A 23,676-nucleotide genomic window follows, 5' to 3' on the forward strand; every position below is an offset into this window, starting at 1 on the left:
GGCAATTAGGAATGCTTTGGGCTGCAAGTAGCCACATACCCATGGCCGGAGCGGCTGAGCTGACCTTGCCAGTGATGTCAGCGGTTGGAAGGAGGTGGTTGTGAATCTTGGTTCAGGTCAGCATGTCTTCATGTTTCTTGGCCAGGCCCTCACAGACACAAGGTAGCCACCCTGGTGTGACTCGTGTCCCCACACAACAGGGTCAGGCCCCAGCAGAGTTTCCCCTCAGAAGGAACACCTTTCCCAGCTGCCTTCCCATGAGCTTCCCTTTGTGGCTCGTGAGGCAGAACCAGGTCCCTTGTGCCCCTCAACTGCTTACCACAGACAGCACACAGTCACCCAGTCCTGCCGGATCCCTTGGGCCAGCACCTTTCTGCCGAACACATTTGAGCTTCCTTGGTGAAGAGGGAAGGAGCTTAGTGACCAGTGTGCACGTCTGTCCCCGCCACCCCTGCCCAGGTGGCCGGCCTGCAGGTGGGGAGGAAGATCTACTCCATCAATGAGGACCTGGTGTTCCTGCGGCCCTTTTCGGAGGTGGAGTCCATCCTCAACCAGTCCTTCTGCTCTCGCCGCCCTCTGCGCCTCCTGGTGGCCACTAAGGCCAAAGAGTGAGTATCCTGGGGCAGGGTGTCCAGCAGCCCTGCCTCTCAGACTGAGTGGTGGCACTGTCCTGGTCCCCCATGGCTGGGACCCATTGCTAGAGGCACATGACACAAGGTGAACCTTCATTCATTCAGCAGATGTTTATAGAGTGCCACTCTGTGCTGGTGGCAGTTTGGGCCCTGGGAATCCAGCCATGTGGGGATGCATGTAGTTCCTGCCATTCACAGATCTCAGATCTAGTTGTGGGAGGGAACAGGAGACAGACGATGTGCAGATAGAGAAATAAGACACACGCTGAGCCTGTGCTGGTGAGCGTGGTGCAGATAAGTTTCTATAAACCCGGGAAAGGGGCCAGAGTGTGCAGAGGGATGTTCGTCAGGGAGACATCACTGCGAGTTGAGGTGAAGACCCGAAGCGGATCATAGGGGAGCCAAGGGGATTTCTGGATGAACAGGGCTCCAGGCAGGGGAAGCAGCCAGGGCAGAGGCCCTGAAATGGGACTGTGTCTGGCACACTGGAGGGGCAGAAGGAAGCTGATGGAGCCAGAGCAGTGAGTGAGAGGGAGGGCTGGGCAGTGAGGTCTGTGGGGCAATGGGGTCCAGGCCCTGGAGGCTCCTGGCAAGGACCCATGGGGAGTCATTGGAAGCTTCTGATCGAAGTCCTGTGGCTGCAAGTGGAGCTCAGATTGTCAGGGGCAAAGGTGGCACTAGGGGGAGCTGAGGAGGCGGTGGCTCAGCAGAGTGCACCAGCAGGGGCAGGAGGAGCAGAGCCATGCTGGGGTAGGTACCGGGAAGCAAAGCATTTTCTCTTTGAAAAATTATGCATCTGATTTTTCACTTCTCCCTTTTATTTAAGACAGATCTTCTTTTGTCAGGAGGCATGGAAAGTTTTAAATACAATTATTTGAGTAAAAAGGCGAGCTGACTTAGGGAAAATATGGTTGATAGATGGGTTGGTATGTGGAAGTGGCAGAAAGCACCAAGGTGGACTGTGTCTGCTTAAAGCCGTGGAAACACCTGGGTTTGAGAGCAGGCTCCCAGCTCGGCTTTATCTGCAGGGGCGAATGGGAGGGACAATTGTGCAGCACAGGGTTGGAGACATGCCCTAGACGGGGATGTGGGCAGGGCACTGATGCTCCAGGAGCAGTGACACCCACTGCCCTCCCTGGTAGGTGCTGCCTCTCTGCTTTGGGGATTGATCCACAGAATGGCCCAGTCCTGCCTTCCTGGGGACTTGCGTGGGTGTTTTTCTAGGTTCGGCACCGAGATGTACCACCAGGTCATTTCACACCCTCCCACCTGCGAATCTTTAGCTATTGACTGGCTGGAGTGGTGGTCCCACCTCCAAGGGCCTTAGGACAGGAGAACGATGGAGAAGGTGTGGGAGGGTGGTCTGGAATTACTGTGCGAGGACAGAAGCTCCAAGGGCAGGCCAGTGGGTTGTGCTTAATCAAGGATCCTGGTCAATCTGCCTGATTGACATTTCTCTCCATATTTGGGAGCTGGAAAGCCTGTGTTGCTACTACTATTTTGGGCTGAATTTTCCCAGTGTTTCCAAGGCAGAAACTCTCTGGGTCGGCCCCGGGATTATTGGGAGTGATGCCAGTTTTCTTCATAGCCTTTTTCCTTGCCTCTTCTACCTGGTGCAGGATCATCAAAATCCCTGACCAGCCGGACACTCTGTGCTTCCAGATTCATGGAGCTGCCCCGCCGTACGTCTATGCTGTGGGGAGAGGTGAGTGGGAGCCTAGGGAGGGAGGGGAAAGGTGCAGGAGATGGTCGGTCTGTCTGTGTGGCAGGCGTTCAGAGCCTTCTGAACTCTAGACTTCTGCCAGACAATGTACCATCAGCACTTATTTTCTTGGCCTGATGCCAAGACTTGCAAACACAAATGCCTCTTGGCGTCAGGCAGGCTACAGGTGGGTAGCCATCCCAGTGGAAGACAGTGGGGAGTGGTGGGGACTATGGCAAGGCGAAAAATACATGTTCACTCTGGAAGGAGCAGTGGCTCTTCAGCTGGAGCTCATTATTGCCAGACTGGAATGGGAGCCCACTCTCCCCAGACCTGATTTTCTAAGAGAAGCCGGAAATGCAAATCTGGCGGCTCTGCCTCAATACTTCTGTGGCCAGATCCAGCCGAAAGGCCACCAGTTCAAGACCTCTGCTTTCTGCATTGCCTATTCCTTGTGTGCCATTAAAGGTGTCACCATGTCTTGGAGATGGAAGCAAGTAGGTCTATGACACTGGGCCCTCAAACTTTTCTGCGTCTAAGTGCCTCCCTTTTTAAAGTTTAAACATACATTTTTCACTTGTGTGGTCATAGTTGTGCGTTTACTAGGTATTCATTAAGAAAATGCATACCATGACAGAAGGCTACTGAGAATCTGATAGTATTTTAAAGTAGGTTTTCACTTTGTCCTTAAAGCAGTGATTCTCACCTTGGGGCAACTTCGCCTCCTCTCCAGAGGACATCGGCCCTGTCTGGAGACATTTTTGTTTGTCATAACTGGGAGGGGGTGTTTCTGGCAGTTAGTGGGTAGACCAGGGATCCTGCTAAATAAGCTGCAGTGCACAGGACAGCCCTGGAGAATCACACAGAATTATCTCACCCAAAATGTCAGCAGTGCCTTGGTGAGAAATCCTGCTTCAAAACATCTGCAGAGAGATTGATAATAGGTAGTAATAAGTGTTCATAGGCAAAGAAGGTGAAAAGAATAAAACAGGTGCTATTTCTTGAGCACTCACTGAGTGCCAGGCATGATGCTCCACGCTGCATGTTTTAACTCATCGGATCTCCCCAGGACCCTCCGAGTAGGGGTTATGAGCGTTCCCATTTCACAGACGAGGAAGCCGAGCTCCAGAGAGTGAAGCTGGTTGCTGAAGGTTCCAGGGTCGGTCTGTGGCAGAGCCAGGGTTTGAAGCCACGCGAGTCCCCAGGGGCTGTACTTGGCACCACCACACCATTCGGGCCTGGTATTGCCCCATGTCTGGGCAAAGCTTGGCATTTGTTTGCACTTCCAGACGTTTCACATGAACTAGAAAAAACCCTGGGTTCAAGACCTACGGTTTGGGGATTGTGGAATAGCTGAAAAACCTTGCCCTTGGAGTGCAGTAGGCCTAGTTTGAATCCTGGCTTCTGGTCATTTGACCGAGAGAGCATGGCTTTGCCTTGCTGAGCCCGTCACCCTATCTGCCACATGGGTCCGATCCTGGCTCAGTAGCACAAGGCGGCTGCAGGACTTTAAAGGAGATGAGGCTCTAGAGTGAAACGGACCCGAATCGGATCCCATTTACCTTGCTGCGTCACCTTGGGCCAGCTACTACTTCTCTGAACCTCAGTTTCTTCTTCTGCAAAATGGGAATGTCAGTCCATTCTTTGCACTGGAGTGGGTCAGAGGGCGACTCTGGGGTGGGAGGGCTGGAGGTGGAGTCTTTGGGTGTGTCTTGTGGGGGAACAGTGTTCAGCGGGCTGCCTGTCCTTGCCTGGCATCCAGCCTCACGCTCTCCTGTTCCCCTTAGGCTCCGAGGCCATGGCTGCAGGGCTCTGTGCCGGTCAGTGCATTCTGAAGGTCAATGGCAGCAACGTGATGAACGACGGTGCCCCTGAGGTCCTGGATCACTTCCAGGCATTCCGGAGTCGGCATGAAGAGGCCCTGGTGAGTCAACCAGCAGCTGGGGCCATCAGGGAAGTCCTGCTGGGTTGGGGTGGACGGCTGAGGGCTGTTCTCTCTTCTCTGGAGAAAAACCTGCATGTGCCACTGGTTGTGAGTTGGGTGGGGCTGCTGACGCGACAGGGCGGAGCTGGGCCTGAACTCTGTGCTCCTGCTGCCTCCTTAAACCAGAGGAGCTGAGCCGTGATACCTGGGGGTCTCAGTTTTCACAGCTGTGAAATGGGTGTGACCAGACCCTCTCTCCTCACCACATAGGCATGTTGGGCACATCATCAAGCAGATGGTGAAAGTGGATACGCCATTTGGTTGAGGGTCAGGGTTCTGGTGGAGGGCGAGATTCCCTCACTGATTCATTCACTGGCTCACTCAGTGTGTGTGTTTTGGGCACCTGCTGTGCACCAGGCACGTTTGTAGACCCTAGGGACACAGGAGAGACAACGTGTCTGCACCCATGGCCCTGCCTCATGTTGTCACATCCCCTGGCCTCTGTAGGGAGCGTAGACTGTGCACAGTGGGGGCTGAGTGTGACTGGTGGTCAGTGAGTTTCCAGAGCTCTGGAACCCAGGGGCAGTTTGCACCTCGGCCCCATCCCCTCCTCCCTACCTGCTGGCACCATGGCTGTCCCTGACTCTGGCTTCCGGCAGGGCCTGTACCAGTGGATATACCACACCCATGAGGATGCCCAGGAAGCACGAGCCAGCCAGGAGGCCGCCAGTGAGGACCCCAGTGGCGAGCAGGCCCAGGAGGAAGACCAGCCTGACTCAGGTAACAGACGTGACATGGTGTGACGGGAGCTTCCAGAGGGACTGAGACTCCAGAGGGGTTGGGTCCTCTCCTGTGTCCCCTCACCTCCTCTCCTCCCAGCCAGTCCACCTCCATGCCAGCAGGTTTGTTTTTTTTTCTTTTTGGAGACAGGGTCTGGCTCTGTCACCCAGATTGGAGCGTAGTGGTGTGACCATAGCTCACTGCAGCCCCGGCCGCCCAGGTTCCAGTGATCCTCCTACCTCAGCCTCCCGAGTAGCTGGGATCACAGGCGTGCCCCACCAAACTTGACTAATTTTTTAATTTTTGGAATTTTTTTTTAGAGGTGAGGTCTCCCTATGTTGCCCAGGCTGGTCTCTAAATCCTGCGCTAAAGCGATCTTCTTGCCTTGGTCTCGCAAAATGCTGGGATTACAGGTGTGCACCACTGCACATGGTCGCGATGCCCGCGATGTTATGTCTGTTTCTGATGGCTGCTATAGCAAAGTGCCACAAACCCAGCAGCTTAAATAACACATAGTTACTACTTACAATTTTGGAGGTCAGAAGTCTGAGTCCCACTGGGCTGAAATGAAGGTGTCCACAGGGCTGTAGTCCTCCTTGGGGCTCTCGGGGAGAATCTGTTTCCTTGCTCGTTTCAGCTGCCTGGACCAAGCCACCATTATTTCTTACCAGGATGGTGGCAGTAGCCTGCTCACGGCTCTCCCTGTCCTGACTGACTCTCCTCCCAGGGGCTATTCCCCCAGATGAGAAGAGAACTTTCCGATGGCTCCCTCCATCTTCAGGACGAGGCCTTTGATGGCTTGTGTATCTTGTCCAGACTGGCTCTCCAACACCTTCCATCACTTCCCCCCTTTCCTCCCTGCTCCGGCTACTCTGGCTGGATGTACTCCTGCCTCGGGGCCTTTGCACTTGCTGTTCCCACTGCCTGGAAGGCTTCCTCCAGAATCCTCCTGGCCTTGCCTTGCCTTCCTCCCTCCCTCTGATCTCTGCTCAGATGTCACCTCTTTTGGCTTCCAGCCTTCCCACTGCTGTCCCTGGGTCCCCAGCTGAGCCTGTGTGAGGACAGCCCCATGGTCAGCCTGACGGTGGACAACGTGCACCTGGAACACGGCGTGGTGTATGAGTACGTGAGCACGGCAGGCGTCAGGTGCCACGTGCTGGAGAAGATCGTAGAGCCCCGCGGCTGCTTCGGCCTCACTGCCAAGGTCTCCTTGGGCACTGCCTGGCCCTGCCCTACCCTGGGGGATTGAAGCCGGTGTCTCTTATCAGAGGTTGGGAGAAGGAGTTGGGTGAGACACCTGAATCCCATTTCCTCAGGTTTAGCCTGGAGCCCTGAATTCTGGTCCTTGTCCTACCACCAGGTAGCGTGGGACTGTGGAGAGTGGCTTGTCCCTTTAGCCTCAGTTTACTCCTGTGCAATAAGGGCCAGCAGACCTGACTTTCTGGGGGGTATTATAAGTAGTACGGGAGTCACTGCGGGTGAACAGACCTGACTTCCTGGGGGATATTACGAGTAGTACAGGAGTCACTGCGGGTGAACCGCTTAAGATCTTCCTGGCACACGGGGAGTGCTCAGTAGCTGTTGACATTTCTGCAGATCCTCGAGGCCTTTGCTGCTGATGACAGTGTCTTTGTGGAGAACTGCGGGCGGCTCATGGCCCTGAGCAGCGCCATTGTGACCATGCCCCACTTTGAGTTCCGCAACATCTGCGACACCAAGCTGGAGAGCATCGGCCAGAGGATTGCCTGCTACCAGGAGGTGCCTGCCTGCTCCCTCCGGGGTCTCTGCCGCGGGTCCCAGATGTAGCATCTCAGTCTGGGATATTTGGGTTGTAAATGTCAAAGCCCAGCCCAACTCAGCTGAAACAAACAGGGGAATGTATGGTGTGTATTACTGAAAAGGACGGAGGTGAACTTATCACATCATAGCAGCGTGGCCTCTCTGCATCTCCTGGCTTCGTTTTCCTTTGTGTTGGGTTCACGCTCAGGCAGGCCCTTCTCGTGTGGTAGGGACATGTTGGCCCTTGATAGCTCTAGCCTTAGTGAGCCCAGGAAAAAATGAACTCCGAGGGAGCTCTGTTGGCTTGGCTTAGGTCACGTGCCTCACCCGGTTCCAGTCGCCATAGGGATGGAGAGGCACGTTGACCCTGAACCTCATGAACTGAGGGTGGGGCAGAGACAATGCCTCAAGGATGGCTCAGGGGCAGCCAAAATGGAGCCATGCATGAGGTGGGCACCCGGAGGCCTGGGGTTCCTCCAGGCTTTCCCTGCAGTCTGGAGCCATGAAACACGGTCCAGGGGTTCCCCTCCTCATTTGGAGCTACTGGCATTGTGTCCCACTGTGGGGCATCTGGCCTAGGCCAGGATAAAGTGGGTACTGGGTGTGGGCTATTATTTCCAGATCCTGCCCTGTGACTCACGACTTTACGGCCTCCACTTTCTCAGTTTGCAGCCCAGCTGAAGAGCAGGGTCAGCCCACCCTTCAAACAAGCCCCGCTGGAGCCCCACCCGCTGTGTGGCCTGGATTTCTGCCCCACCAATTGCCACATCAACTTCATGGAAGTGTCCTACCCCAAGACCACCTCCTCAGTGGGCAGGTCCTTCAGCATCCGCTTTGGACGCAAACCCTCCCTCATCGGCCTTGACCCGGAGCAAGGTACCTGCGTGTGTCTATTAGAAACTGTGTTCAGATGTTGCACTCCAGATACTTAAACAGAAACTTGTCTGAAGGTCAGCTGTCCAGGGCTGGAATGGTGGCTCCATGGTCATCAGGGATGATCTTCTCTGTAGGGCAGCAGCTCTAGATGTAGCTTTATGCCTCGTGGATGATGATGTCTGCTGGGATACCAGCCATCATGTCTGCATTGCAGGCAGCAAGAAGATCACAGTAGTTAAGAGCATATTAGCACCAGCCTGGAACAGTCTTCTTGAAGTAACCAAATGGATTAAGAGTATTTAAAAGGGAAATTTTTCTCCTTCATTGGGATCCTTGAAATGGGTTTGTATTGTTCTGCCCAGAGGCCCCGTGGATGCTGGGGGCTGTTTTGCAGTGAGCTCTCCCTTCCTCCACTGTAGGCCACCTGAACCCCATGTCCTACACCCAGCACTGCATCACCACCATGGCTGCCCCCTCCTGGAAGTGCTTGCCTGCTGAAGAGGGTGATCCCCAAGGCCAGGGTCTCCACGATGGCAGCTTCGGGCCAGCCAGTGGGACCCTTGGCCAGGAAGACCGGGGCCTGAGCTTCCTGCTCAAGCAGGAGGACCGTGAGATCCAGGATGCCTACCTGCAGCTCTTCACCAAGCTGGATGTAGCCCTGAAGGAGATGAAGCAGTACGTCACCCAAATCAACAGGTGAGTGCTGGCCGGGGGTGTCCGGAGTACGCGGGGGCAAGTGTTTTCAGTCGTGGCCTTATTGACACGTGGGTAGCATCATTCTTTGTAGTGGCTGGTGGGAGGGGGACTGCTGTCCTGGACATTATATAGACTGTTTAGCAGTATCTTTGTCATCTATCCACTAGATGCCAGTAGCACCCCTCCCCCGATTGTGACAACCAAAAATGTCTTCAGACATTGCTAAATACTCCCCGCAGGGAAAATCATCCCTGACTGAGAACCACGGTACTAATGAAATACCATGGATATAGGCAGCACTCGTCAGCGAGGCTAAAACTGTCTGCTGAAAGATTCTGGGGGGAGCTTTATGATTTTAACATCACAGAAAGTGAGGACAAGCTGTCCTTTTGCTGCAATACACCAGGACACACACGCAGCCCCGCCCACGAGGCTCTTGCCCGCAGATATGGAGCTGTCATCTCACGGAGGCTCGAGGTCTCCCTACTCAGCTCTAGGATGTGGTGCAGAGGGTGGTTCATTGGGGAAGCATCCGGCTGAATCCGGAGGGTGGGTGTGGTAAATGACCTGGCTTCTTCAACGAATGATGCGGAAGCAGGTGTGGGGAAGAGGAACTGTTAGAGATGAAAGAGACTCAAGAGACGGACCCGCCAGATGCAGCGTCTGAACCTACTTAGGGATCTGTTTCTAGCTCGTCCATGTGAGGAGGCATTTTGAGACAATCAGGGATGTTTGTCCACAGACTGGGTGCTCGATGGTATTGAGGACTCCTCCATTCTCTTAGGCACAGTCGAGCAGTGTGGTCCTGTGTAAAACAGTGTCTCTCACCCTTGACACTGGTGACATTTGGGGCTGGATTATTCCTGGTTGGGGAGCTGTCCTCGGCGTCGGAGGATGTTCAGCAGCATCTGGGGTCTCTACCTACGAGATACTGGTAGCAAAATTCCTCTTTAGTTGAAACAAGTAGCAGTGTCTTTGGACATAGCTAAAGGTTTCCTAGGGGGCAAAATTGCCCCCAGTTGAGAACCACATGTTTAAAAGGAAGTCTGTATGTATTAGAGACATCCGTGGAAGTAGGTATGGGGGAAGTACATGCTATCTTGGACTTGTTTTAAACACTCCAGTGAGCTGGGCACGGTGGCTCATGCCTGTAATTTCAGCACTTTGGGAAGCTGACTTGGAAGGATTGCTTGAGCCCAGGAGTTTGAGACCAGCCTGGGCAACATAATGAAACCCTATCTCTCTTAAAAAAAATTCTAAAATTAGCCAGGTGTGGTGGCATACACCTGTTGTCCCAGCTCCTCAGGGTACTGGGACAGGATGACTCGAGCCCAGGAGATCGAGGCTGTAGTGATCCGTGATTGCACCACTGCACTCCAGCCTGGGTGAAAGAACGAGACCTTGTCTCAAAACAAAACAAAACAAAACAAGATGCTCCAGGGAAATAAAAAGTGATGGGGATAATGGAGGAAACAAGGTGGACCCTGAGTGGCTGTTGTTGAAGCTGCCTGTTGGATAGCTGGGTTCATCGTGTACTCTCTACTTTTGTGTATGATGGAAATGTTCCATGATAAGGGGAAAAAAGAATGTAGGCTCTGGAGCCAGGAGACCTGGGTTCAAATCCTGGCCCTGCTACTTATCCACTGTGCAAACTTAGGCAAGTCACTTAACCTCTCTGAGCCCTGGTTTCCTCGTTTGTCAAGTGAGGCTAATCATGCTACTGACTTTGTGGAGACATGGTGGGATTACATCCGGCCAGGACTTAACTGATCACTGCTCACTTAGAAGGCACGAGACACTGTTCTTTTTTTTTTTTTTTTTTTTTTTTTTTTTGAGATGTTGTCTTGCTCTGTCACCAGGCTGGAGTACAGTGGTGTGATCTCCGCTCACTGCAACCTCTGTCTCCCGGTTTCAAACGATTCTCCTGCCTCAGCCTCCTGAGTAGCTGGGACTACAGGCATGCACCACCACCCCTGGCTAGTTGTTCTATTTTTAGTAGAGATGAGGTTTCCCCATGTTGGCCAGGATGGTCTCGATCTCTTGACCTCGTGATCCACCTGCCTTGGCCTCCTGAAGTGCTGGGATTACAGATGTGAGCCACCGCGCCCAGCAGAGACACTGTTCTGAGTACTTTATCCAACTGTCACCCAGGCTAGAGTGTGATGGTGTGATCATATCTCACCACAGCCTCGAACTCCTGGGCTCAAGTGATCCTCCTGCCTCAGCCTCCGAAGTAACTAGGACTACAAGTACATGCCACCATGCCTGGCTAATTTTTGTATTTCTTACAGAGAGGTAGTCTCACACCTGGTATTGAAGTGTTGAGCTAAAGAGACCTTCCTGCCTCAGCCTCCCAAAGTGCTGGGATTATAGACGTGAGCCACTGGGCCTAGCCTGTTTACACGTTTTAGCTTCCTTAATTGTCACAGAAGCCTAAGATACAGATGCTGATATGATCCCATTTTACATATGAGGGAACTGAGTCTCCAAGAGTTTAAATAATTTGCTTTAGGTCTCTAAGCTAGGAAATGGTAATATTGGGATTTGAATCTAGGGGTTTAGCTAACTTCAAAACCTGTGCTCTTAACCATCACACCTTACAGTGGGGATTGATGAACTATGGCCCAGAGGCCCCTAGACTTCGGCTTGTGGCTTTCTTTTTTTTCTTTTTTTTTTTGAGATGGAGTCTTGCTCTGTCTCCCAGGCTGGAATCCTGTGGTGCAATCTTGGTTAACTGGAACCTCTGCTTCCTGGGTTCAAGTGACTCTCCTACCTCAGCCTCCTGAGTAGCTGGGATTACAGGCACCCACCACCACACCCAGCTAATTTTTGTTTTTTAGTAGAGATGGCGTTTCACCATGTTGACCAGGCTGGTCTCAAACTCCTGACCTCAGGTGATCAGCCCGCTTCGGCCTCCCAAAGTGCTGGGATTACAGGCGTGAGCCACCGTGCCCAGCCAGCTGTTTTCATTTTTAAACAAGGTGTCATTGGAACACAGCCACGCCCATTTGCTTCCACACTGTCCAGGTCTGTCCCACTGCAACAGCAGGTTGAGTGGTTGTCATGAGACCGTGCAGCCTATCGAGCTGGAAGGATTTGCTCCCAGGGTCTCTAGAGCAAAAGCTTCCTGGCCCACGTTCTGGGAGAGCCTTGTGTAGCTTGGCTGTGAAAGAACTTGCGTGTCTCCCACCCCCAGCAGGAGGGCCAGTGCTCACACCTGCAGCTGCTGGCGGGATTTTCAGGAAAGTGACACAACGGGCCACACCTGTATCTCTGACTTCAAGGTCTTTGCTCCCGTAGGCTGCTGTCCACCATCACAGAGCCCACCTTGGGTGGGTCCTGCGATGCGTCCTTGGCTGAGGAGGCCTCCTCCCTGCCCCTGGTCAGTGAAGAGAGCGAGATGGACAGGAGTGACCATGGAGGCATCAAGAAGGTGTGCTTCAAGGTGGCTGAGGAGGACCAGGAGGACTCAGGCCACGACACCATGAGTTACCGCGACTCCTACAGGTGGGTGTCGCTGTCGGGGGGCTGGGGTTAGATGAAGATGTCCGCAGAGAGGTGAGGCCACGGACCCGTGGCAACGTGAGAATCAGTGGACACTTCCCAGGGTGCAGTGGGCTCAGGGTGCTGTTGCTCATAGCGTGGTTCTGGGGGATTATCTGAGCCCCCTGAGCCCCAAAAACCCATTTAGGCTCCCCAGTCACAAAGCTGACATTTTAGGATCCGCCCTGCGTGGACCCATCTGTTCTGCCTCGGTGTCACCCCACACATGCTGACACGATGTTGTCAGGCTCAAGGGCAAGATTCCGTGGTGTATTTGAAGACTCAGTGTGAGACGTGTGGTTTCTGAAACAAACACTATTTATGTTTATTTGGTCCAAGGAGGAAGAACGCAGGTCTTTTCCCTCCTAACCTGAGAAGATCTAAATTTTCTACTGGTTAATTATAACAAGATCAGTGAGGTCCTAATTAGTGGGTTAAATAGACTAAAACTCAGATTCCTGTAGGAAGCCATATAATGGGTAAGTTTAATTCCTTCCTACAGATAAACAGACACTGTGGTCGCAGTGAATGGTGACCTCACATTTGCCCACGGTGGTTACAGTGGAATCTTAGAAGGGTGCTTCAGTGGGCATAAATCAGAACTGATACAGTTTGAGAAGACAGACGTTCCCCCCAGTTCTCCCAGTGTAGATGTTCTTTTGATCGTCAAGGGATCTGCCTGACCCGCCGTTTCTGGCTTACCTGGTGTCTGTAGAATGAGACGCTCTGGCTGCTGCGGCACTGTGTGTCCTCAGAGCCTCATATCCGTAGTCTCAGATTTCGCCGTCTCTCTGGGATTTCATTCTTACATTTTTGGGTCCTCCAGTTTTTCCTTTAATTTTCAAAAAGGTGAAGGAAAAAATGTCAGGATCGTGAGTTTTAATCTCCCACACCTTCCGAGTTCCTGGGCTGTAGCGAATCTGATCCAGTCAGTGTTGTCATGAGGTTTCCAGCCAGGCTGGGGGCTGGGGAGATGGAAGACAGAGCCATGTGGAATGGGCAGGTGTCTCAGGGCAAGGCTGTCCCTTGGGGACACTGGACAGAGTGACACCTGAGTGAAAAGGATTCACCATCCTCCTCCTATTTCTGTGTTTCTGTGCTAGAGCCTAGAAACGTTTCCCAGCCCGCAGGCAAGGAAAACCACCAGGCCGGCCTTCCCTGCCTTTGGGCCCCGGGACCGGTGCTCGATGCCCCCTCTGGGCTGTGTGCCCACCCGAGGGCCCAGGGGTTTTGTCTATACTGTAGAAAGTGGGTTTCGAGTGCCAGGATCAGATGGCCTGAGCTCAGGGTGACTCAGCCCCTTCTCTGGGCCCCTTTGCAGCGAGTGTAACAGCAATCGGGACTCGGTCCTGTCCTACACCAGCGTAAGAAGTAACAGCTCCTACCTGGGCAGCGACGAGATGGGGTCTGGTGAGTGGAGCGGCAGCAGCCCGTGCTCAGGGAGAGAGCTTCCTCCCCATGAGATTTAGTTTTAGTTTATTTTATTATACTTTCCCTTGCGTTATGTTGTTTTGTATTTTATTTACATGGTCCTGTACTTGACTTCCTTCCATTCACTCATTCAGCAAGTATTTCTTGAGCCCGTATTATGTGCCAGGCGCTGGGAATGCGGCAGTGAATGAAACAAACATCTCAGCCCTCTTGGAGCTGATGTTCTCCGTGAATGTCACGGAGATGGAGCAAATAGAGGCATGCATGGTGCAATTCTGTATGCTTCATGTATGATGAGTGTTGTGATGAGTGAGCTGACAACTAAACAGGGTGACCTCATGGTTTATGTAAAAACAATACGTGTGCAAACCAAAAATCCAAACGACACGGAGCAGTTCAAAGAAGTATCTAAGCCCGGGCGCGGTGGCTCACGCCTGTAATCCCAGCGCTTTGGGAGGCCGAGGCTGGTGGATCATTTGAGGTCAGGAGTTTGAGACCAGCCTGGCCAACATGGTGAAACCCCGTCTCCACTAAAAATACAAAAATTAACTGGGTATGTTGGTGCACGCCTGTAACGCCAGCTACCCGGGAGGCTGAGGCAGGAGAATCACTTGAACCTGGGAGAGGGAGGTTGCAGTGGGCTGAGATCGCGCCACTGCACTCCAGCCTGGGTGGCAGAGTGAGACTCCATCAAACAAGCAAACAAAGAAACAACAAAAAGAAGTCCATAAAAATGAATGAGAGTCTCATCATCTCCCCTGGAAATGACCCTCGCCAGCATTTGGAGCTCATTGGTGGGGCCTGTGAATGCACGGATGAACAGGTGGGTGGATGGATGGACAGACAGACATAGACAATATTTTATAAATTAGATCATACTGTACTTACAACTTTTTTTTTAATTTTTATTTTTTTGAGACAGAGTCTCACTCTGTCGCCAGGCTGGAGTGCAGTGGTACAATCTCAGCTCACTGCAACCTCCGCCTCCCGGGTTCAAGCGATTCTCCTGCCTCAGCCTCCTGAGTAACTGGGACTGCAGGCGCCTGCCACCACATTCAGATAATTTTTATATTTTTAGTAGAGATGGGGTTTCACCATGTTGGCCAGGATGGTCTCGATCTCTTGACCTTGTGATCCACCTGCCCCAGCCTCCCAAATTGCTGGGATTAAAGGCGTTACTGAAAGCCTGAAATTGTTTTTTATTTTAGTCTTGTTTACTTCAGACTTCAAAGCAGTTCATTTTGCAAGTTGGGTTGTGTATCCACATGGTGCATAATTCAGAAGGCCCCAGAGGGTGCACGGTGACAAGTCTCCCCTAAAACCCTTGGTTCTCAGGCTGTCACTGCTGTTCCCACTGTCACTACAGTCTTGCGTGTCCTTTCAGAGATAGTCTGTGCATAACAATTTAATTTTAATTATACTTCAATGAACAGAAGAAAAAGAAGCTCAAGTACAATGGAAGACATTGCTGAACTTTTAGATACATATTTCATCACCTAAGACAGTCAGCTGCACAAACTGGCCCCAGGAGCCTCTAGGAAGGAGTTGGGTGTGACAGCTGATGTAACTGAACCAACTGGGCAAGGAATCAGGACACGCGGCATCCAGTTCCTTCTGTCTGTTCCTCAGTCCCTCATTTGCAGAATGGAAATAGTGCTTTACAATCAGTGCTTTACAAAAAGCAGTGCTTTACAATCTTGTCATGCATTAGTTAGTGCCTGTTGTCCATTTTGCAGATGAAGAAACTGAGGCTCAGAGAGGTCAGGCGATTTTCCCTGTGGTTCACAGCCAGGACCTGGTCTTTAGACTCCAGATCCCCTGTGGGTTTGGAGTTCTGTAGCTGTATCCCCTTCTTGGGAAAGTGCTGGGGATGGTGTGAGGTGGGGCAGGAATGACTGATGGCTGTTACTTCTACCTCCCGCCAAGGAGATGAGCTGCCCTGTGACATGCGAATCCCATCTGACAAGCAGGACAAGCTTCATGGCTGCCTGGAGCACCTCTTTAACCAGGTAGGAACTTTGCCCCACTCCTGGTGCAACTTTGGGTTCCTCCTGTCACACCTGGGGAGGGCCTGTGACCCAGGGGCTATGGGACCCAGACATCTGCAATGTGTAGGGCCGTGGGGCCCAAACCAACCCGGGGCTTCTTGCCACCCAGGTGGACTCCATCAATGCTCTCCTCAAGGGACCAGTCATGAGCCGGGCTTTTGAAGAAACCAAGCATTTCCCCATGAACCACAGCTTACAAGGTGAGGGGATAGCCAGCATCCAAGGCGACAGCCTGCGATGGGGAAGGGTGTTAGATGGGGGCAGGGCAGGGGATGCCTGGGCTCATGCTCAGCTCTGCCCCTCTACTGCGGAACGACTGTGGGGATCATCCAGGGGACAGTGATTTTAGCCCTTGGGGCACATCCAGCCCGTGGCCTGTTTTTGTAGACTCTGAGCCAAGAATGGTTCTTTTCCTTTTTCTTTTGGTTTTCTTTCCTTTCCTTTCCTTTCCATTCCGTTCCCTTCCTTTCTGTCTTGTTTTTTGGAGAAAGGGTCTCACTCTGTCACTCAGGCTGGAGTGCAGTAGTGTGATCACAGCTCACTGCAGTGTTGACCTCCCAGGCTCAAGTTTTCCTCACAACTCAGCCTCCTATCCTAAGTAGCTGGGACTACAGGTGCACGCCACTTCTCCTGGCTAATTTTTTTATTTTTTATTATTTTATTTTATTTATTTATTTCTTTTTTGTAGAGGCATGGTTTTGCCATGTAGCCAAGGCTGGTTTTGAACTCCTGGTATCAAGTGATCCTCCTGCCTTGACCTCCCAAAGTGCTGGGATTCCAGGCATGAGCCACTGTGCCCAGTCTTCCTTCATGTCTTTTAAACCATACTCATTTTTTTCTTATTATTGACATCACTTTTCAAAAAGTATCGCTCTTAATTTTGAAAGGACCTTGTTGAACTCCCTATATATGAAAAGCCAGTATAATATGCCAAAAATTTGTGATAAACCATAATGATAAATTAAATGTGAACAACAGCAACAAAATATCATTATACTGCAGTTAGGCACTGTTGCCTGCCAAGGGCTCCTTGTTCTTCATTTAAGAGAGGGATTTGTGAATTAAAGAAGTGTTAAGGGCTTACCAGCACCAAATTGAGACTTTCTTCTTGAAATGATTGAGAGAAAAGGATTGAAATTTCTTATGTTCTCCCATCTACCTTTCCTCCCATTTACCCACCTACCCACCCTACTCATCCACCCAACATACTATCGATCCATCCAGCCATCTACCCTCCCACTATCGATCCATCCATCCATCCATCCATCCATCCATCCATCCATCCATCCATCCCTCCACCCACCCACCCATCCATCCACTCATCCATTTATCATCTAGCCATCCATCCATTCATTCACCCACTCATCCACCCATCCACCCATTGATCCATCCATCCATCCATCCACCATCCACCCAGCTACTCACTCACCATCTATCCATCCATCCACCCACCCACCCACCCATCCATCCACCCACCTATCCATCCATCCACCCACCCATCTGCCCAACTACCCACTCACCATCTATCCATCCATCCACCCACCCACCCACCCATCCAACCATCCACCCACCCACCCATTCATCCACCCACCTATCCATCCATCCATCCATCCATCCATCCATTCATCCATCCATCCGCTTGTCTGTCCATCCATCCATCCATCCTTCCCTCCTTCCATCCATGTGCCCACTCTTTCACTGTTCTACCCATCCATTCACCCATCCGCCTGTCTATTCATGCTTCTGTACATCCAGTAAATAATTTCCGAGAACCAGCTTGTGCCAGGCCTTGTACTGGGCACTGGAGACCCTGAGATGAATTTGATACTGCCCTGACCTCAGGGAGCTCCCAGTGAGATTGTAGGAGATAGAAATGCAGATGGGCACCCTTTCTTGCCACCAAGAAAGGGTGGGAAGTGGTGAGGACTTGGGGCTCCCCAGCTCAGCTGCACGTTCTGCTGTCTCAGGATCAGCTTTCAGGGATGGACCTCAGAAAGCAGAAACAGCAAACTCACAAATATCTCAGAAACTGAGTGTTCTGCCCTGGACCTTGCAGGAGGAAAGAGGCCTTTGTCTTTTGCAGGGGCCTTTGTCTTCCTGGTGTCTGAATGGTGGGGCCAGAGGCAAGTCCCAGCGCTATCACTGCCCAGTTGTGTGACTTAAGGCTTGTCACTTTCCCACTCTATATGTGGGCTTCCTCCTCTGTGTAGGGAAAGGGTTAGAACTCATGTGCCATCTCAACTGGTTGTGGCTGTGAGGAGGTAGTTCCTGAGAATCCTTCTGTGGCTACAACATCCAGGTTTAGATGAAAGGAAAGCCATGATTGATTTGTGAGGTCTGCACTGGATTGGAGGTAGCTGTGGGGAGTCCTGGTCTCAGAGAGCAGGAAGGAATGCTGAGATTGATGAGTGATGTCTGCCACGGGTGTGATACCATGACATAGTAGCACACTTACCCTCTGTGGACCAGATAATGTCCAGGAGTCCTGCCAGCTCCCTTGATCTAGGATTATGAGCTCTGGGATCTGTGATGGGACATAGGCCTTTGTGCCACCATTCTCCAAAGCTACCTCCGTCCCTTCCCTGGCCCTCATGCCACTTTCCTGCCCCAGAGTTTAAACAGAAAGAAGAGTGTACAATCCGTGGCCGGAGCCTGATCCAGATCAGCATCCAGGAGGACCCCTGGAACCTCCCCAACTCCATCAAGACCCTGGTGGACAACATTCAGAGATATGTGGAAGGTCGGTGGGCAGGGAGGGTGCATCATGGTGGGGAGGGAGCCGTGGCCTTTGATGTGGAACGAGAGAATCAAGAATGGATCCAGCTCTGCGACCCCTGTTTCTCCATGCCCAGGGAGAGGACAAGAGAAGTGATGCCCTCTGTCAGCTGAGTGTCCTGCCCTGGGCAGGACATGACTTGAGCCCAGGAGTTTGAGACCAGCCTGGGCAACATAGACTCTATCTCTACCAAAACAAAAAGCAGACACAAAACCAAACTAAACAAAGCCCTGATTTTGGAGGCTGAAAAGGCTGAACCTGGTCTTTCTCAGCTTCCAAAACAGTGGATGTGTGTGTTCCTGTTATTATCAGGGTATGAGGGACACAGGCTGGCAGCCCACTGACCAGATTCAGGCCCACAGATAGGTTTCGATGCTGCAGCAGCAAAAACTGTGACTCTGCTGCCAGCTTGACAGAGGTTCTCACATAAAAACTTGGATTTCCGGCTACTCTTGAATAACCAGAAGATCTGGTGATTCCAGGCCCAGTCTGCCATCCTACCTTGGTGGAGAGGAGTGGCGGCTGCTCTCTGTACGTGGGGCCAAGGTGCTTTCTAGTGCACCCCAGTCTGCACCGCTCCCTGTGGCTTGGCGTCTGCTCCACGCATCTTCTGTCACCTGCCTGGCCCTTGCCGGCTTTTGTGTCTGAGACTCCTGGGTTAGAAGGATGCGGACGAGGGATATGTTTGACCAGGACAGTGGGAGATTAGAGGACTCTGGGCTGTTCCCCCGGGAAACAGCAGCCTCTGAGTTGGAGTCTCTGCTGCTTCTGATCTGTCCTGTTCTCCAAAGGTGTAACTGGTGAAGAACATCGACTCTGGGTCCAGACCACTAGGGCTTGAATCCCAGCTCACCCACTTACTGGCTGTGCGATCATGGCGAGTTCTTTGAAGCCTCTGGCCTTAGCTCTTTCCTGTGTCAAATGTGCCCACAGCGCCACCTCCCTCCTGTGTGGTCAGGAGGATTAAGTGAGTCAGCACAGGTCATGTGCTCAGTGCCCTGGCTGCCTGGCGTGGTGAGTCCTGGCCTGGTGCCTGGCATGGTGAGTCCTGACAAGCATGCACCAGCGCACCTGCTCTCATTCTTACCCTGCCCAGCCCTGAGTCCTGCAGTCCTCCCTGGGAAGAAGGCACCCCAAGAAACCAAATCCAAAGCCCTTCCACATCTTTCTAAGCCCTTTCTGGGTCAAGGAGCATCTTTGGAAGAAAAGAGACCAGGATGTTCGGCCTGGAAGAAATGAACTTTCTTTTGCAGGACAGACCGTACCCATGTAGGATGAGAATATGTATGTGAGGCTATTAGGAGCGTGTGTCTGTGTCTTATGTGTGTACTTGTGTGTCTGTTGTTTGTGTGTCTGTGTGGATGCATGTGTACCTGTGTGTGTACATATGTATGTGAGTCTGCATATGAGTGCATGTGTGTGGTGTGCACTTGGGTGTCTGCTGTGTGTGCTTGTGTGGGTGCATGTGTGCCTGTATGTACATATATGAATCTGTGTATGAGTATATGTGTCTCTGTGTGTGGCATGCACTTGGTTGTGTGTTGATGTGTATGTCTGGATACGTGTGTACCTAGGTTGTACATGTGAGTGTGCCCATACTTATGTGAACAAGCTGTGGGGCAGGGACGGTGGCCCAGGGTTAAAGGGGCTGGTTCCGCCTGTGTCTGCAGCTTGCATGTACAGATGGGCCTTATGGTTGGGGTTCCACTGCCTGAGGTCAGGGGTTCCTGGAGTTCACCTAACAATCAATAAAACCTCCTTGAGCACAGCCTTGGGTGCCAGGGCTTTGCTGTGAAGGGTCAGAGCACCTTGGAAGGTGCCATGGGGAGGGGCTGGGTCCTGCCCTCACCTCTTGCTGCCCCGTCCCAGCCTGTCCCCGTTTCTCTCTCCCTTCTCCTTCCAGATGGGAAGAACCAGCTGCTCCTGGCCTTGCTGAAGTGCACAGGTGAGGGCATTAAAGGTGTGTGTGGGGCACATGCCCGGCCTCTTCCACCGCCCAAAGCTGACCATCCATGCCATCAGGGCCTGGACTCGGGGAGGCAACGCTTTGGCCTGGAGCCCCTCCAAGATCTACTTGAAACTTGCTTCTTCCTCATGTGTCCAAGGGACAAGCCTCAGGGCACTGGAGCCAGGAGTCCTGTCCTGTGGCACTGCCCAGGCCTGGGTGGATGTTGACAGGGCCCTGGGATAGAGGACAATGTTAGGGGGGCCTGTGCCAGTAGAGCCTTCAGCCCCAGCCTGGGGGCTTCCACCCATCAGAGAGAGGGGAAGAGGAAGCGGGAGGAGGTAGTGGAGAATCTTGGAGACCTTCTCTATCCCTCTCTTCTTTCCAGAAATTCTCAGCCAAGGGGGTGCTACTGTAGGATCTGGGTCAGATTTGGTCACTGAAAACTCACTGGCCAGAAGCCGGCCAGGGAAATAATTCTTTCCAGAAGATTGGGACGCTGAGAGAGCAATTGCTTGAAACTGGCCAGTTCCTCAAACCATGGCAAGGCCGAGGACAGGGGCAAGGGCAGAGCTGGGGGGAGGAAGAGAGCATAGTTCTCCAATGTAGAGAAAATGCTAAATTGCATTTCTGAACACGTGGAGCTTGGCAGAAGAGCTTGGCACCATTGGCATTCTACTGGCCAAGGCCAAGGAAGCCCGTAATGAGAGGAGAAATGGCTCAGGGTGAGGGTCTTGGGAAACCCTTAGGAAAATCACAAGGTGTTTCTTTGGTTGGTTGGTTTTCAAAGCAGGCAGATGAGTCACTGAGAGAACAGTTTTGTCCAATGGGCTTGCGTTTTGGAGAATTGATTTTTGTGGAATTGGCTTTTGGTGACTGGGATGTCCACCAAAAAGTAATTTCTGACCTATTGTTCGCCCTTTGCTGGGGGTTCCATGAGGGGTCCTGGACCCAGGGCTTTGGGGGGTGGGCCTCCTGGTGGCGCGGGATCACCCTTCCAGTGAGGCCCCCTGCCCTCTGCCCCCAGACACAGAGCTGCAGCTGCGCAGAGACGCGATCTTCTGCCAGGCCCTGGTGGCCGCCGTGTGCACCTTCTCCGAGCAGCTGCTGGCGGCCCTGGGCTACCGCTACAACAACAATGGCGAGTACGAGGAGAGCAGCCGCGACGCCAGCCGCAAGTGGCTGGAGCAGGTGGCGGCCACGGGCGTCCTGCTGCACTGCCAGTCCCTGCTTTCGCCGGCCGCAGTGGTGAGTGGGGCGGCAGGGCGGCCCCGCTGGCCCACCTGCTGGTGCCCGCCCAGGCCGGGGCGAGGGAGCGCCTGCCCACTCACTCAGGCTCCCCCAGATCTCGTCACTCCCGCAGCAGCGATTTGTTGAGCACCTGTGTGCTGTTTTATGGGCACTGAAGGTGCAGCAGTGAACAAAACAGAGTCCCTGTGCCTAGGGATCTTCTCTCACAGTGGGAGGGCAGGGGGCACATACAGATAATAGAATCCATGCTACATATGAGCAGGTGTCAGCCCAGGGCAGTTTCACCACTAGGGGACACTTGGCAATGTCTGGAGACATTTTTGGTTGTGACAACTGAGGGCCTGAGGTGGGAGTGGTGTGGTGGAAGCCAGAGATGCTCCTGCACATCCAGCCAGGGCCCCGAGAGTCACCAGTGCCTCTGAGGTTGGCTCCTGGAGCCCCTGCCACTGGCTAGTGGGGAGGCCTGGCCTTGGAGCGTCCTCTGCCGGCTGCTGCTACACAAGGTGCCTGCCTGGTGGGAGATTGGCTGTCACTTGATTCCCAGAATGCACAAGCTGGGGCCCAGGGAGGTAGCAAGGAACACTCAGCCCTCCCCTTCCTCTTCTCACATGGGGAAGCTGGGCCCAGTGCCTTCATTCTCCAAACACTTATCATGTAGTAGGCCCTGCACTGGCCCTGGGGGCCTGAAGCTGACTTTCTAGTTGGGGGAAGCAGCTTGAGAAGAAGAAAGGACGGAGGAGGGAAGGGAGGTGGAGAGAAGGGAAGCTCTGCAGGAAGCTTTGCGGGTGCTGTTCCCTAGATTAGGTGGTTTCAGAGACAGGCTGTGTAAGGCGGTGATGCTTGAGCTGAGACCTCAGCCAGCCAGGCAGACAGTGTGAGGAGGATTGTGCGGGGCAGAGGGACCAGCATGTACCAAGGCCCCAAAGAGCGGCCAGTGTGGCCAGAGGGGAGCGGCAGGGGACTGGGCAGATGGGGGGACCTGATCTGTAGGGCCTAAGACTTTATTCTGGAAGCAGAGGAGCTGTTCAGAGGCTTTGAGCTGGGCGAGTGATATAATTTGGGTTAAGTTTTCAAAACAGGACATGTAGGATGTATTGTTTGTGAGCAGAGAGTGGCAAAAGGGAAACCTGGTATCATCTTGGTGAGAGACGGTGGACCCTTGAACCCAGGTGGTGGCCGGGAAGCTGGAGGGAGGTGGGTGGGTCTGGAGGATGTTTTAGTGTTGACCCATCAGACTTGGTGATGGACCAGGCCCAGGGTGAGCAGGAGAGAAACTGAGAAGTCACAGGTTTGGATCTTGGATGACTGAGTGAATGCTGCTGCTATTTGCTGACATGGGACTGACTGGGGGAGGTTGAGGAAGGAATTGGGGATTTTTATGTGAGTGTGTTAGGTTTGAGAAGGTTAAGTTTAGAAGCCTGGTTGGTGGTCCAGGCAGGAGAGGCAGTGACTTTCCTAGGAGCACTCAGCGAATGAAGGCAGAGGTGGGTTCTGTGACCCTTGAAGGTGCAGGACAAGCCACAGAGCACACCATGATTTCACATCCACTCTGGAGAGTCCCGCTCAGGACCTGGCACCCAGGGGGCCCACAGTCTGGAGTGCCAACTAGAGTTGAATTCAGCATCTTGGTAGGAAACCCTGGGGCAGGACTGGCATCTGAGACTCCTCCGCACTGTCTTCTTCCTGCAGAAGGAGGAACGGACCATGCTGGAGGACATCTGGGTGACCCTGTCAGAGCTGGACAATGTCACCTTCTCCTTTAAGCAGCTGGATGAGAACTATGTGGCCAGTGAGTGATTTCTGCCACCCCTCCACTGTGAGAGTTGGGGTCCTGGGGTGGAAGGGACAGCTCTCTGGGGTCGCACCTGGGGTGGAAGGGACAGCTCTGGGGTCACGCCTGGGGTGGAAGGGACAGCTCTCTGGGGTCACAGTGTCCTTCCCCTGCCTCGGGGCCAGCTGCCCAAGGTGAGCTCAGTACTCAGTGCTGTCAAATCTCATGCCTCCAACATGAGTGTGAGAGCTGAACTTTGGGGCACACATGGACAAAGAGGGGTTTCTTTTTGTATGAACCCAGCTATCTCCAACAGCTCCTAGAATGACACTACTGCTCAATTCTGAATAAAATTCTTCCCTAGAGATGTGAAGATTTGTTAAGATTTTTAAAGGGCTTAACTAAGTATAGTAATTAAGTTCCATCCTCCCTTCCTCCCTTGCTCTTGTCCTCTCCTCTCCTTCCTCTGCCTTTTCTCCCCTTTCTCTTTCTTTCTTTTTTTTTTTTTTTTTTTTTTTTTTT

The 23,676-nt window shown here is 52.7% G+C and overlaps 1 protein-coding gene across 1 annotated transcript in view; it reads left to right on the top strand.

The window, feature by feature from the left end:
* Window positions 1-23,676, top strand: part of PREX1 (phosphatidylinositol-3,4,5-trisphosphate dependent Rac exchange factor 1) — a 205,599-nt gene that overhangs the window by 170,611 nt on the left and 11,312 nt on the right. The window contains exons 18-33 of the mRNA XM_025399110.1: window positions 460-608; window positions 2,252-2,337; window positions 4,122-4,258; window positions 4,918-5,038; window positions 6,055-6,242; window positions 6,635-6,796; window positions 7,483-7,693; window positions 8,113-8,389; window positions 11,690-11,896; window positions 13,254-13,342; window positions 15,290-15,372; window positions 15,521-15,611; window positions 18,023-18,151; window positions 20,091-20,132; window positions 21,160-21,380; window positions 23,073-23,172. Of these exons, the coding sequence (XP_025254895.1) occupies window positions 460-608; window positions 2,252-2,337; window positions 4,122-4,258; window positions 4,918-5,038; window positions 6,055-6,242; window positions 6,635-6,796; window positions 7,483-7,693; window positions 8,113-8,389; window positions 11,690-11,896; window positions 13,254-13,342; window positions 15,290-15,372; window positions 15,521-15,611; window positions 18,023-18,151; window positions 20,091-20,132; window positions 21,160-21,380; window positions 23,073-23,172 (2,293 nt within the window). The remainder of the gene's footprint in view (window positions 1-459; window positions 609-2,251; window positions 2,338-4,121; window positions 4,259-4,917; window positions 5,039-6,054; window positions 6,243-6,634; window positions 6,797-7,482; window positions 7,694-8,112; window positions 8,390-11,689; window positions 11,897-13,253; window positions 13,343-15,289; window positions 15,373-15,520; window positions 15,612-18,022; window positions 18,152-20,090; window positions 20,133-21,159; window positions 21,381-23,072; window positions 23,173-23,676) is intronic.

This window comes from Theropithecus gelada, chromosome 10, assembly GCF_003255815.1.
Source record: "Theropithecus gelada isolate Dixy chromosome 10, Tgel_1.0, whole genome shotgun sequence".
Taxonomy (NCBI): Eukaryota; Metazoa; Chordata; class Mammalia; order Primates; family Cercopithecidae; genus Theropithecus; species Theropithecus gelada.